The following is a 15,375-nucleotide window of genomic DNA, read 5'->3' as shown; positions in this document are numbered from 1 at the left end:
GTCCTAACATGACTTCCACTCATTTATTTGAACCAGTATAATTGTACTTATTTCAAGCTAAATCTATAATTATAGTCTTTAAATGAGACGATGTTATGTTCATAACATGATTTTTTTTCACGTGTAAAAGAGTTAAAGATTTTTTTTTTTTTTTTTTTTTTTTTTTTGTTCCTGGTGAAAAGAACATATGGTGCAGCTTTTTGTTCACAGATAAATTGTGAATACTTCTCGGTCCCTGCTCACCACTTAAACGAGTTATGTTTCAGTGTTTGATTGACTCAGGCTGTAAAAATGGTTGAATGTCTTCAGTTTGTCGTTAAAAAAAAAAAGAAAAATCCTGCCCGCGGTTCCAGGATCCAGACTGACCTGTGATGAACTTGGGCTCTGCGCCTGTCAGACTCTGTAGGACCCAGCGGAAAACTGCTCCAACCGGAGGGAGACGGAGCAGGAGAGAGGGAGAAAGCTGAGTGGAGAGAAGACGTTCCCAGATCAGTCAGTGGCTTCATGGAGTTATGTACCTCTGATCCGCCGCCATGGATTGCAATCCGCGATCACTCTTTTTCATTTTACTTCTTTTATTGTCCTGCGTTACTCCTGCGTTTCCCGTCATCTACCCTCCGAATGAAGGTAAGGAAACTCTCTGTCAGGCTTCGGACATGTGAGAGCATGTATGTGCGCGTGTATGTGTGTGTGTGTGTGTGTGTGTGTGTGTGTGATCGGTGCGCTACGGCACACGTCGCGGACAGCGCTGTGCGCTCACAGCGGACTTTACTGTCCAAAATATGAGAACAATAAGCCGCGTTTCCAGAGCGCACGCACGAGACGCGGAGTATCACCGGGAACCGCGGTCACAAACAAGCAACCAAAGCTCAGTAAACTAGGAGATGGATGAAAACAAGCCAGACAGGGCAGGTAGATCTCGGACGGTGTCAGCGAAGCGGGGTTGATAGTTGTTTGGAGCGGGATGAATGGAGAGCGCGGCGCGGACGCAGCTCCCAGAGCGCCCATGTGAGGCTGTTACGATGCGAGGAGATGTAAAGCAACTCCGTCGTCTTGTGTTTCTGTGAGCGCTTCACGTCTGTCTGCTTCATGCCGGGAATCCATTTGGGGTAGACGCCCCAGTTACTGGGTGGCTGAGAGTCTAACTCGATTTAAAGGCGATAAATAGAAGATGAGCACATTCGCACAGTGCGTAAAAACGCTCCTGCCGTATGGTTCTGACCTGAATTAAAACTCGCAGGCTTCTGTGACAGTCTTGTAAATTGTCCATCTTTTCACGGAGTAACAGTTTTTAGAATATATCACAGCATGAAGGGTTCAGTTCCAGATGGTGTAGTTTTATAAGTTTCAGCGAGTTGGTAATATTAGGAAAGCAGCTCAGTCCAGCTGCTGCCCACTGAGAAAAGTTTGTCACGCAGGTCTGCTGACATAAGGTACCACTGTCACACCTCGAAAACGTGAAAAGAGGCACTGATAAAGCGTTTTCAGCGGAGGAAAAATAAAGGGGAAAAGGGAAAACCTCGTGTTGAAGATGCTGGGTCCAGTAACCCTTAACGCTCCACATGGGACAGCAGGATATATATATATATATATATATATATATATATATATATATATATATATATATATATATATATATATATATATATATATATATACACACACACACACACACACACATACTTAATTTGTGGAGTGAATCACAACTTTAAGATTATTGCATGTAGAAGAAATGTGAAAGCATGAACAACACCAATAGTTTATCTTGCTTGCTCACAAAGAGACAAAGTTTGTTTAAAGAAGCCAAAAGATTTAAAGCTTGATACCGACTTAATTGAGTCAATCTAAATAAGACTTGCTTATAGGCTCAATCCACTGCACGGTAATTAAATGTGAAGAGGCAGGGAGGAAAAGACGAGATGTGAACTTTTTCATTATTTCCCGGCCCTATGAAAGTATAAGAAAACGCAGTGAAGCAACTTCAGAAAAGAAAAAAAAAAAGTTCGGGAAATTTCGGGACAGTTGGTTTAGAGAAGATTTCACACAATCGAACTTGGTAGATTTAAAGTTTTACACGGTTTAAGCTTAATGAGTGGACTCATTATTATTGTCATTTGTGAAAATATTCAGTTTCACCCTGAACTTGGTTTTTTTCAACACAGTTCAGAGTTTCAATGAAATGCTTGTTTAGTACTTTTCCAGCTTCAAAGTCTTGCAAAGTTCTGAGCAACTGTCAGTGCCACGAAATACACTGGATAACGTCCGAGGCTTGAGGAAAATGTGAACTTGAACGGCATAAAGAAGATCCAAATCAAGAGTCGAATGCAGTGTAGGCCTGCAGCGAAGCCTGCGCCGTTTTCTCCGCAGTTACTCAGCCCACTTGAAGAAAATATCAGGCTGATAAACATTCAGAGCTGCGCAAGAGAGAGAAAAAAGAAACTAAACCACACAAAATACACATCCACCGAAGAAAAATATACAGAAGAGAGAGAGGGAGAGAGAGAGAGAGAGACTGTGTGTTAGTGTGTGTGAGAGAGAGCGAGAAAGGACGACATGGGTGTATATAAGAAACACTTGAGATAAGTTTTTCTTATATGATGTGTGAAAAAAGAGAATAAGTACGAGAAGAAAGCAAGTTGAACTTTGAGTTTAAAGTTTCATTATTGATACCGAGTATCAATTAAAAAAAAAAAAAAAAAACACTTACTCACATTCAAATTCACCTTTTTTTCCATGTCCTGTATGGATCTGCTGCCAGGGAGTGTCACTGTGGAGCTGCTGCGTCTTTTTTTTAATCTAATGCACGTTGTGCTCTAAAAAAACATACTGACAGAGTCTATTCATGATTTGTGCTTTTTTCCCTGATAGGGCTCAGGGTGTTAAATTATATTAAAAAAGACAAATGACGCATTGTTCGTGTCAGATCAGGCTGTCGACCTGCAGTCACATCCAGCTCGCCCTCACGCTGTCCTGGTGTGAATTATGGCATCACGGCGAAGTATGAAAAACACCGACAAAACTACCAACATGTTCAGTAAAAATGCGAGTAGTCAACAGTAAAAAGTCGCTTATTGTTGATAAACTCGCTGATAATTGTATTAGTTTGAAAAACTTGACTGAAAAAGTAATTAAAGAAGCGAAGAAGCGCATTTTTATGAGGCCTGCTCACGTTTCGAACGAAAGTTGCACATCCTTGAAAGTAAAAAAAACAAAATGACGAAAGAAAAGGAAAAAGTGCCATTATTTTTACTTAACCTATTTTTTTTTAATCTTGTGATCAAGTAGGTTGTGCATTATGAAGAAGAAGAAGAGAACGAGAAAAAAAAACTCACTTTAAAAGTCTGTGCGTAAATTTGCAAACGGAGTCCTAAAAAAATATCTCCTGTAAATCCCACTGACAGGTTTTGCTCAGCTCATATGAAAGTCATCAGTAAATTAGGAAATGACTCGAGAGGCCTTTATCCTGGCAGCCTTCACTCCGACACAACTTCTCACAGACTTAATAGATTAAACGCATCAATTACTTAACAAGTCAAGAAAAAAAAATATTTCCACGCAAAACAAACCAAACGGAATGACAGTAAAGTGGTGTTATTATTTTCCTCCCCAGCAATAAAAGCAGTCTCGCTGTATTCCGTCTAATCTTCCATCTCGGCACCGTGCCTCCACCAACAGTTGTGTTTTTCATTTGCTGTGTGGTTTTCATTAGCTAGTAATGATCGTGCGTAAAACTCCGAGGGGAAGTTTTAGGGAAATAAAGAGAAATGCCCTCTAATATTCATTTCAGCTTTGAACAGACACGGTGCGTCGTCTCCGGTTTAATTTCCCCATATTTAATATTAGAAGAAGAAAAAAAAAAAGCAAAGTGAGTGTTGCGGCGGGTTCTTTTAGGTGGTGTAAGGTTGGCCCGCTGCGGGACGACAGGGGGGCCTCGGATATTTTTAGCCGGCGGGAGGGAGGCTTGGCCCGGGGAGCCCGGCGCGGCGGTCCCGCTGGGACCCATGAGGGCTCCTGAGCGACGTTGCTTTACAGGAGGTGATGGAAATGTGCGCAGCCATGAAAGAAACCCCCTTTTTTTCTCCATATATACCGGGGACCTATACTTAAAATGGCCAGCGGAAGACGAAGAGTGCCATCATCAGTTTAACAGCATGTGATCTGGGCTGTGGAGTTAGGTGCAGGGATTTTTTTTTTTTTTTTTTAATGGTGGATCTGCCTGCATGTGGCTGTGTTTATATGTAGAAATACTTGATTATATGTGTGTTCCAGGATTGATGTGTGTGCCCTGATGGCAGTAATAAAATCTGTGTGGCGCGCACTGTATACATCAAGCATTAAGTGAACGAAAGAAAAGAAAAGAATGGGGGCAGAGGGTTGGGCGAGCAGCAGCAACATCAGACAGAGCGACTCTGCTCTTGAATAATTCATAATAGGAGGTGAACACTTCACCCTTTAACACAGACACAAGTCGCCTCGCTTTGCCTGCACTGCGGCCTGCCAACCTCCACATGCACAGAGCAAGACTCCAAAGCCCCTTTCACTTTGTTTGATGGGACGTGTTAGAACATCACACGTCTTTTCCACTGAACTCCACTGTAAAGCCACTGTAAAGCTCTTCCCGGTGTTGACACCGGAGCAGCATCACTGACTCATAACTTCCTCTTTGACATCTAACATTTAGATTCTCTCATTTGATTTCCAGTGATAGGTCTTGATCGGATTGGTGGAATTAGGTAAATTTAAAAACACACAGTGCTATTCTTAGTGAAACTGGGTTAAAAGCCACGGAAAAGAAGAAAAAAAAACCCCTAGAATCCGTCAGGGTCTGCTTATGGGTTTGATGGTGGCCTTGGTTCACTTTATATATTGATTCACCTGTTTCTACCTCTGTGATGTTTTGCTGCCTCCCAGACAGGCTGGCTGAGTTTGCTATTAATACTCATAGTTCCCGTTTAGAGGCACTCCCTGATGGGGCAGGGTCTATATGCTTGGCTGAAGCTAGCTCGTTCACTGAGTGTGTGTGTGTGTGTGTGTGTGTGTGTGAGAGGGAGAAACTCAGCAAGTGTTTGTGTCCTCCTATTTTGTGGCTGCCTGAGAATCATGTGCAGAACCAGGCACATGTTTCAGCGAGAATCTAAAAAAAAAACAGTGCAAACACAGTATGTGTCTGTAAGACGTTTTAATTTTGAAAGTGTGATGTGAGCATATCAGGTTTCGATACGTATCCAGTGTGTTTTCTCCTCTTGTTCCTTGGATGAGGAGGCATCTTGTGGTGTGATTTCTATGTTTGTGAAGGGTGTGTGTGTGTGTGTATGTGTGTTTATGTGCATGTGTGGGTGCTGATTTCTCCAGCCAAGTGCAGCTGGAGGGGGCTTTTTTCCTCCCGCGATATGAGAGCTGTCTAATTTTCTGCTCTCAGATTCCCTCGCTCGGCTCAATTTGAGTGGTGGGCTCGGCTCGTTGAGAAATGTAAATTGGAAGCAATGGCCCTGGATACTGAGCTGCCATTATCTGACATGAACAGATAGCTTCATTAGACTCTAATAGGAACGTGTCTCCTGCCACTCAACGGCTGAGCTGGCTGAGTGATATAGCCAGGATTCAGGACAGGTGAGACATCATTTGGGAGAATTTCTAGCCCAGAATATCATAATAAAGCTCAAATTTTGCGTTTCCCTTTACCTCTTTTTAAATCTGGCTCATATTTATCAGAATAGACATGGAAAATCGCTCATTTTTATCTTAACCTTTAATCTGAAACTTGCAGTCCAGCCCTTCGGTTCACACTGCTGTTCGACTAAAATAGGCTCCACTCTGCCGCGGCAGTCCCACAAATATTTTCTTTGCCATTCGATGTGTACGCTCCTGCTTACTGAAGCTTTGAACGGGAGAATGCAGGGAGAATGTATTCCTCATATTTTCACAGTGAATAGAGTTACAGCTGCAGGGCCGAGTTGCACTGCTGCCTCACTCTGCGATATATGTGGCATTCGCTTGGGTGTGTGTGTGTGTGTTCGCTTGTCGGTGTGCGTGTAGCAGCAGACTGCTTTGCTCTCACGAGAAGAGAGTATGAGCACATTTTGCTGGAACTTTATCACTCTTTATTCATTTATATTGCTTGATTATTTGTGTTCCGTTCGGAGTTCAGGCTGATAACAACAGGAACGTGTGAATTCCCGTATTTTAGACTGACTAGTCTACTTTGTTTGTTCTCAAGTCAAAATAAATTAAACATATGCCCCGAAACGTACAAATAAGAATCTTGTTCAACATGACTGTAGTACTATTTATCACACTTCAGCCCACTAGAGATTTTTCAGTTTTTCTTCACACTGCTGTCAGGCATCATGTTTTTTTTTTTTCTTTTTTTCGTTTTTGTTTTTTTTCTCACTTCGCCTTCGCTTCAAAAACAATGAAAAATATTTGAAATTATTTTTACCATGTAACCAATTTAGCTGACAAGCACTTCCAACAGCAGTATTTCCCTTGTTGTTACATGAATAATTGCTTGCAGGAGAAAGCAGTCACGTACTTTAACAGATTTCATCGTGTGCGTTTGTCACTCATCAAAATCCGCCGTGAGAACTGCTCGTGACAGTTTTGGTGCTGAAGTGGGGCCACCGTTGACCATCGAGGTGCCTCCACATTCCTCGCTCCTTGTGTTGTGACCCATACCGACGGTTATATACGATGACAGCCAGTCACCCCACAGCCATACGCTCAAAATAGAAAATGTTGCAGATCATTTTCTGTGTTTCTAGGTGATGCTGAATATTTGTTTTGCCAACATATCAATAAATATCCAAGCGAGCTGCCCATTTCACTTCATTTCTAGTTCTTTTTTTTTTTTCTTTGAGAGTATTTGTATAAAATACGGTGTAGCATCTTATTGAAATGCTGATTACTTCGCCACCCTTATAGTTCACGATATGAAAGCCGTCTCGCTGCTCCAAAGCCTCACGTTGCACCGTCTCATCATTGGAGTGCCTTGTCGTATTTGTTTGGTCACGTTCCCTTCATTAGACATGGATGTCCTCACTCCGCTTCATGATGTCGTTTTGACAAGAAAAAAAAAAAAAAAGGATTCCTGGCAGGACAGACACTCCAAATTGTATTTCCACTTAATATAAATGGATTTATATTTTGGTTTCGGCGTGGCCAATCGAATTTCGGACCACTTCTGAAGCCGGTGATCGCATTTCAATTCAGATTCGCTGCAGTTTTACTTCACCTGGTTCCGGTCCAGTGTTCGTGGAAACGGTAGAACAGGGTTCAGACGAGTTAAAAGCATGAGTCGGCAAGAACAAACACATTTTCACTCTGGTTTTTGTAACGTTGGCTGCACTTGGGTATCTGCGTCAGTTGCCTGGCCCGCTTCTGCTTCAAGAGGAACAAATAGAAAACTGGCTTTTTACTGTGAGCATGGGATGGGTACATGCGTGCGATCGCGCGTGCACGGCAGCTGAGTAAATAGAGTCATGATCAGTGCTGGAGGTTGGTGATCCCTCCTGCGGGATTAGAAAGAGGCTAATTGGGGCTAACAAGGACGAGACACTCATATGTTGTCTTTGTTTTTTTCTCTCCTTTTTTTTTTTTTTTCTCCCCCACCACAGTCAACCTGTTAGACTCTAAAGCGAGCCAAGGGGAGTTAGGATGGATTTCCTACCCGTCGCATGGGGTGAGTATCTTTTATCTCTACATTCGCTCACATGATGTTGGAATATGTTTACGTTGAGAAAAAGGAGCCTCTCGCATGGGCTAGATGTGGGGGGCAGCCATGAAATCAGGATTTTCGAACTCCTGCGGTTCTCACTGTCATGTTGAACCAATGAGCCAAGTGCAGATTAACCCACTTTTTTTTTTTTTTAGAGGTTTTTTTGTCCGTTCTTCGTCTCGCAGGTTAAAGGTTAAGTATTCGGGGCTCGCCATATGGTCAGGATGCTTAAGGGAGAATGTACTATGTATGTGTGAGTGTTTGTGTGTTTGCGTCTGTGTGTGTGTTTAAAGAAAGATTAAGGCATTAAAGGATTTTAGGTTGTACGCACTAAAGCATCCACATAAGAATGTCGATAAGCTTTGCAACCTCTCTGGCACATATCACATCGACATTGCAGATAGCATTCTACCGCTGTTGCATGTGAACTCTGGAATTCCATTGTTAACATTTTGCTTGTTAATCCATTCGTTAAACAGTCTGCGCCGCTCCATTCTGTGTGTCACATGTTCAAATATATAAGCTTGTATTGTTTCAACAAACATTTTTTCCTGTTTACGATCCATGAAGGAGAAAAGAGACGATTCATACTCATTCTGTAATTGCAAAAGCCGGTAGCGTGTGGTTTACAGGCATTTTTGGCCAAAATCCACACATTTTTCATTAATATAATTTCTTAAAATATATCTGAATAGGTGAGATGTTTTCAGAAATCCGATATAGATGCCACACCAACATCTTTAAGATGAAAAAACAAAAAAGAAAAGAGAAGTTTCCAGACTCTTCTACCAGTGTTCTCTGTGGTCGGCCCTCACTCACTGTTTATTTGTCTAACTAGTTAGACTACTGTGCCTCAGGGCTAGCCCACTGTCTCTCTCTCTCTCTCTCACACACACACACACACACACACACACTTCCTTGTTTTTTTTTTCCTTTATTAAGTGTTAGAATTACTCCTTGGCAGTGGCTTAAGGTAATCCAGTCATTTGTTCCATGGAGCTGCCAAACCTTGTTTCCCTCGCCCATATAAAGTGCTGGCACCATCCAAACACTCCAAGTTCCTTCACTAGGTTGAACCACAAGGAAAGAGAGAGAGAAAAAAAAAGGAAATGACCCAGAGATAAAACTGCATGTTGTTAAAAATGAATTTAGTGCAAAGACAATTGCAGGCTGCACAACAATCGCGTGACCAATTGAAGGGTGGGATTGATGTTGTGCTGATAGAAGTTTTTCATGTGTGAACAACTAGGAAAAGGAAAGTGGTCGCTAATATCGGGCGCTCCATCTAGCAGCGGACACCGGAATGTGTAGCAGAGCTAATGCAGCTCGCGCAAAGATGTCTGTTTTATTTCAGCATATTTACTTTGAGGAAGTTGAGATGAGAAGTGTGCGTCTGCTGTACAGTTCATCAGAAATGCCGCTGGAATAAAAGCCAATGTCACTCTTAAATGAAAATGACTCCAGAGAGAAATAGAAGAGGGTGTGGAGGGAGAAAAAAAAAAAAGGGGGAGATAGACAGATGCAAGAGGGATGAAAGAGAGTGAAGTAGAGCGAGAGAGTGAAGAGGACGGAGAAGACTCAAAGACAGACACAGAGAGCGATATTGCTGATGATCAAGTCCTCAAGGTGAATCATCTGTAATTACTCACGTCATCCACTGACTGCGCTCCGATAAGCAGCGTGCCCTGGGAGACCGCTGCTCACAAATGATTTCTCATAATGTGGCAGTGGCACTGAGCCCCCTCTCTCTCTCCCACACACACTCACACACACACACACACACACACACACACACACAGACAAACACTCACTCACATTGATGGAGAGGCCGAAGCTATCGGCCTACCGAGACACAACGTACTCTGGTCAGAACAAATTAAGAGCTTAGCCTCCCTAGGATGCTCACTCCAGAGCCACCGACCGGACTGATGAGTGTGTGTCTGCGTGTTTGAGTGCGTGCGATCCAGATATACTGTTATCTGTCTGGGAGGCCGGCTGATTGCTCAGCAGCGTCCAGGGGGCTTAGCCCATCACTAAAGAGTGTTAAAGATTACATTCTCGCATGCTTTGAAAGCATTCTTCAACAACAAACCAACACCCCAGACACTGACTGTGCATACAAAATAGAATTAATGGGGGCCTGCAAAGTGAAGGCTTCATGGAAAGGAGGAATACAATGGCATTGCTGTCTTGACCAGGAACTTGGTGTCTGGCATTGACAGTTTTAGAAAGTCTGCAACATTCTGTGACTTCTTCCAATATCAGGCTTTAAAACTACAATAAGGGAGGTTATAAATTCACATTTGTAAGGAACCCAGTGTCTCCCACCAACACACTTTTGGGCTTCACATTTTAATTACTGAGTTTGAAGGCTTACTTCTCGCTTTTCCCCCGCTGAGTTTGAACTTTTTCTAGTCACCCATCGGCTTTGAAAGCCCCCTCGTGTCCGCCCCATCTGCAAAATCTGCTTGACCAGCATAAACTCCATCCTCTCTCCCCAGGAAAGCAGGGAGTACTGGGGAAAAGCCGATCCATAAACAAGGATTAGCAGGGTTGAAAAGGGACCAAAGATGAGGAGAGGCTATAAAATATGTATCAAATTGAGTTGTTTCCATTTTTTTTCTTTGAACCAGCTGTCTTAAACTTTCATGTATGCAGCATGAAGACATTCTGTATGTGAAATTGAAGGTGAGCAAACCTATGAGCAAAATAATCACTGTTTTGCAGCTTCGCGAAGCTGAGAAACTAAGAGCTTCTCAATACTTTTCAAATATTTCATCCAGAATTACATGTTTTTACTAGTTTCTGGGGATAAATACACCACAAAGTCTTACAAATGCTTTGATGGTCTTGATTGGGTTAAAAACTGGAGCACTGTAAAATAAAAACAAACCTCTTAATTTACCAACTGCACAGGAAGTCTTGCTGTTTTGCTGACCAACAGTGTTGTTTAATCAGACAGTCAAGAGCCATTAAATCATTCAGCTAAAAATGTGACCATTGCATTGTTGGTAATAAATACACACAATACAGCTGCATTTTCCAGCATGTTTTTAGCATTTGCTTTGAGCGTTTTGCCTCTCAACAAAGCAAACACTGGGGTAAGTCATCGAAAGCCCAGAGCGGTTTGAGAACAAGTTTGAGGAAGAAGCGGAGGAGGTATGCAACGCACATCCAGGTTTCCCTTTTACAAAGTTCAGCTGATGAAACGTCTTTTCGCCGATACGCTGCAGTTGTTGAGCTTGTAACATTGCTGACCTCTTTGGATTCCAAAAACGCAATCCAGCGCCGTCTTGGCTAAGAACATATTAGCTTTTAAAGCTGCCTTTCTCCCGCTGTTTAAGCTGCAGTAGACAGTTCAAAGTACAAGATGACTTACTTATTTAATACATCAAAATTTCAAGTCCAGAAATCACCTTTGCCATATTTGAAATGTCGTAAATTCACCAATTTTGATTTAAAAAAAAAAAAAAATGTGATGACTCTAATGTGTGGCAGTGTTTGTCAATGTTGTTTCCTCAAACTCAAACAGTCAGGCTGTTAATGCGCTGTTACTCTATACGGGTCTATAGACCGGTCCATTAGCTTCCATTGACCTGAATGCCTTTGAAGTGGCTGAAATGGCGTGCTGACTCGGTGACTCTGAGATGTGCCTGTTGCCGTAGATATGTCTTGTGCGTGTCAAGTTACCACACTTCATTTTACTATCCCTTGAACTGCTTCACCTACAGCACAGATCAGAGAAACCAGGGGCGAGATCGCACCAGACTGTGCCCCAGCTGCGACCATCAGGGGTCGTGGTCAGAGGTCGCAAGGACCTCCGTAAGGGTCCCTGTGTTGTTATATATCAATTAGGGGGCAAAGAGGAGGGGCGAGTTACACCCCCCGGTGAGAAACAAGGGGGCGGCGGCTGATTTTAAACTTTTATTTACCCCGAGTGGCGTACAGTTCCACATATTCACAGCAGGGGATGAGTCTGTGCGGCAGTGGTAGAAACGTTGGCTCTGATTTAGAAGGACAACATTCCTTCCTGAAGATCTTCAAACTCCCAGAATCCTTCAAAACAGTAAAACACTGTTTTACAGTAGCGTGACAACAAACAGAAAAACTATACAGAATTTCGAGGTCCGAGGCAACTTGAGCGCAGCGTTGCATGAAAGGGTTGTTGGGATTTCACCAAAGAAAAACAGAGATCGTTACTTTGTGCCTGAAGGTAGATGAAAATTTGAAGACATTCTCGTGTGCTTAATCTTCCCTCTGACTTGAAGGACGCAGAAAACAAACCTGAGTAATTGGAGTTAATTCCTTTGATATAATGTTTGGGGATGAGGAGGACCGGATCCTTCTGTCACATTTACTTTGGCTCAAGTGGAGAAATGCTCTTTGAAACCAGATATAGCTCATGAGGTGCATAGGTTTACACAAATCTGGATTTGATTTTACACCCTTTGTGAGTTTGTGTTTGGCAAAGTTTGATTGTCTCCCAGACACGGCGTTCAGTAAAAGTGAAGACAGTCCTCTGGCACAGTTTGGTCGACATGAAGCATCTCAAAACAAACACCGAGACAACTAATTTCATGCACACAGATTAAAATGTACTGACTCAAACAGTGCAACATGTTCCTTCACTGAAGCATATGTAAACAATATGCAATGCAGACGCTGTCATTTGCCAGCCGTGTGTCAAAGAGTGGAGTATCAAAGTCTTCACTGACACCGCAGGCCTATTTATTGTGAATGTTCTGACAGTATGGGAATTTATATTTATACATTATTATTTATAGCAGTTAAAATGTATGCAGCTGAATTCCTGGTTTGCTGCTTCAAATCCACACAGTGAATGTATCATTTCATTCTGTTGAAATTGAAGCATAAGAGGATATATTCTTTTTTTATTAAAGTCGTGTAAATAAATAGATTGTCTTATCAAACAGTGTCAACAGAGCCACTAATCACTGAGGCAGCTCTTATGTTCTCTTTGCTTTCGCAGTCTGTCAGCACACTTTTTTCTTTTTTTTTTTTCTTTTTTTTTTTGCATGTCATCACATCATTTTTGAACCTCTATTTAAAGTCAAGCCGTTACTTGTGAGGTGAAATGTTAAGTTTAGCTTCACCTCTCTATGTTCAGCCCGACTCAATTCTGCAGACATTTCCTTGTGTTTGCTAAACCAATCAAGAGCTCGGTCTACACTGATGAATGAGGTGACGCCAAGAGAAGCATGACAGCGGAGACTAAACACCAATGGAATCTCTCCTCCTTAGTTTTCCTTTCACTTTATCTCTCCTTTTTTTTTTCTTTCACCCACTCTTTTATTTTCTCCTCTTTCTCGGCCTCTTCCTCATTCTGCGGCTCTCTCAGGGGTGTTTCATTAACTTTCCTGTGAGATGAAAAGCGAGTGGCCATCCTTCAGCCTGAGAGCTCCTTGAACACCAGATACTCATAGATATGGCTTACACCCACACACTCACACACACACACTCGCACACACAGGCGCAGAAAAAAACATGTAATCGAGAACCTGAACTTTCTCATCTCGTCATTAATTTCTGTGTTCAGGCTGAAGGCACCTGCTGTGTTCGCCTGCTATGAAACTTTAAACACTTCACATGAGCCTGATGTGAATGTGAGTGTGTGTGTGTGTGTGTGTGTGTGTGTGTGTGTGTGTGTGTCTGTGAATTTCAGTTTCCATAAAAGCTGTCTCAAACAGCGTGATAATTTCTTTTCCAGTCCCCACTCTGTACATCTCTGTCCATAAAGAAGAACAACACTCACTACAGGCCAAACATCCATTTCGACTGTCATGGAGAGATTAAAAATAAGCGGCGCATCCATTTACACGTTCGATTCCATTCATGCTGATGGCCGTCATTTTAACCGCTCTGAGCCCGCTGTTTCAGGTGTCGATCCATTCATCGCCGCTCAGATTCATTCTCAGTTTCTCGCCGGTCCGGCAAAGTCAAAGCGCATGATCAATGAGTCTTCCCGCTGTGTTGAATTCAAAAAGGAATGACCCCGCTTTCTTTCTCTCCTCTCCCCTCTCTTTTGCTTTCTCCCAGTGGAGGGAAAATGTAAGATAGACACGAACGTTCCTGGTATACTCTCACATCTGTCTCTACTCCGTAGATTCTTTTGTTTCATAGTGGATTCAGCACGTTTCCTTCAGTAGCAGTAGTCCTGTGATGCAAATAACCAAGACTGCAGCTTGAACGTCCTCACTTTTAGCGAGAAAGAAGTGTGTTAGTACAAAGGGTGGAAAAAAACACTATGAGGTTTTGTTAATATTTAACAGCAATTAAGCAACTTCATACAAACTTAGACAGATCGAGAAGGGAAATCATGCTTCGTGGTTTTTCTCAAAGATATTTTCCCAGCATGTAAATCCAGAGAATGTGGCTCAGGCAGCAAGTTTGCTTTTAATTAATTTGAGCAATTTACACGAGATCTGGTAGTGCGATTTTTCACCCTTAAGTGTTTATTAGATGCTTAGTATTCAGCAAGAGTGAATCTGGATGTAAATAATTCATCTCTAAATGCTTTCAGGGTGGAGATAACTTTATTTTTCTCTTTGCTATCTTCCTCTCCTTTCCTCTTATTCCTTCTTCTGCTTCCCCAAATCCCACTTTTCCACCCCCCCCCCTCAAATTTTTTGCCTTTTCCTTTCCTTCAACCTTTTTTTTTTTTTTTTACATTTGATTGCACGTTACCTTTCCCGTCCCTTTTTTATTCTAAATCTGACTTTGCAATCCCCCCCACCCCCCGTTATATCTCCCCTTCCCCCCCCCCGTATTGGATTCTATGTTTCTCCTCTCTGCTGCTCCTTCTGGTCTCCCTCTGTTTCTGTTTTCGACCTCTCCTCCTCTTCATCTTTTCCAGTGGGAGGAGATCAGTGGGGTGGATGAGCACTACACTCCCATCAGGACCTTCCAGGTCTGCAATGTGATGGAATACAGCCAGAACAACTGGCTCCGCACCAACTGGATCCCTCGCCAGTCCGCTCAGAAGATCTACGTGGAGCTAAAGTTCACCCTGAGGGACTGCAACTCCATCCCGCTGGTGCTGGGCACCTGCAAGGAGACTTTCAACCTCCTGTACCTGGAGACAGACGACGACCAGGGCAGCCACTTTCGAGAGCACCAGTTCTCCAAGATCGACACCATCGCCGCCGACGAGAGTTTTACCCAAACGGACCTGGGAGACCGTATCCTCAAGCTCAACACTGAGGTACGCGAGGTGGGCCCTCTGACCAAGAAGGGCTTCTACTTGGCGTTCCAGGATGTGGGTGCTTGCGTAGCTTTAGTCTCGGTGAGGGTTTACTTTAAAAAGTGCCCGTACACTGTGAGGAACCTGGCCACCTTCCCGGACACGGTGCCCATGGACTCCCACTCGCTGGTGGAGGTCAAAGGCTTGTGTGTCAACCACTCCAAAGAGGAAGAGCCCCCGCGAATGTACTGCAGCACGGAGGGGGAGTGGCTCGTACCGATCGGGAAGTGTCTGTGTAACCCAGGATATGAAGAGAGGAGCAATACCTGCCAAAGTAAGATTTCTTCACCTTATCACTTCTGTCCATTATGGTTATTTCATGTCTTTTTATTTAACTCTACCATTTCTGAGCTTCAAGCCCAAGCAATTCAAAAAATTCCCATGGCTGCAGATGATGTAA

The 15,375-nt window shown here is 42.9% G+C and overlaps 1 protein-coding gene across 5 annotated transcripts in view; it reads left to right on the top strand.

The window, feature by feature from the left end:
- The first annotated feature begins 462 nt into the window (after positions 1-462).
- The window catches only part of epha3 (eph receptor A3), a 102,883-nt gene continuing 87,970 nt past the window's right edge, over positions 463-15,375 (top strand). For 3 of the 5 annotated variants that reach the window (XM_030111282.1, XM_030111281.1, XM_030111285.1), the window contains exons 1-4: positions 463-627; positions 7,614-7,678; positions 13,772-13,783; positions 14,589-15,249. In XM_030111282.1, coding sequence (XP_029967142.1) covers positions 534-627; positions 7,614-7,678; positions 13,772-13,783; positions 14,589-15,249 — 832 coding nt within the window. In that variant the 5' untranslated portion in view covers positions 463-533. The remainder of the gene's footprint in view (positions 628-7,613; positions 7,679-13,771; positions 13,784-14,588; positions 15,250-15,375) is intronic. The other 2 variants (XM_030111284.1, XM_030111283.1) reach the window with 1 other exon arrangement.

This window comes from Salarias fasciatus, chromosome 16, assembly GCF_902148845.1.
Source record: "Salarias fasciatus chromosome 16, fSalaFa1.1, whole genome shotgun sequence".
Taxonomy (NCBI): Eukaryota; Metazoa; Chordata; class Actinopteri; order Blenniiformes; family Blenniidae; genus Salarias; species Salarias fasciatus.
The sequence above is the reverse complement of the archived record's forward strand: the minus strand, read 5'-3'. Positions and strand labels throughout refer to the sequence as shown.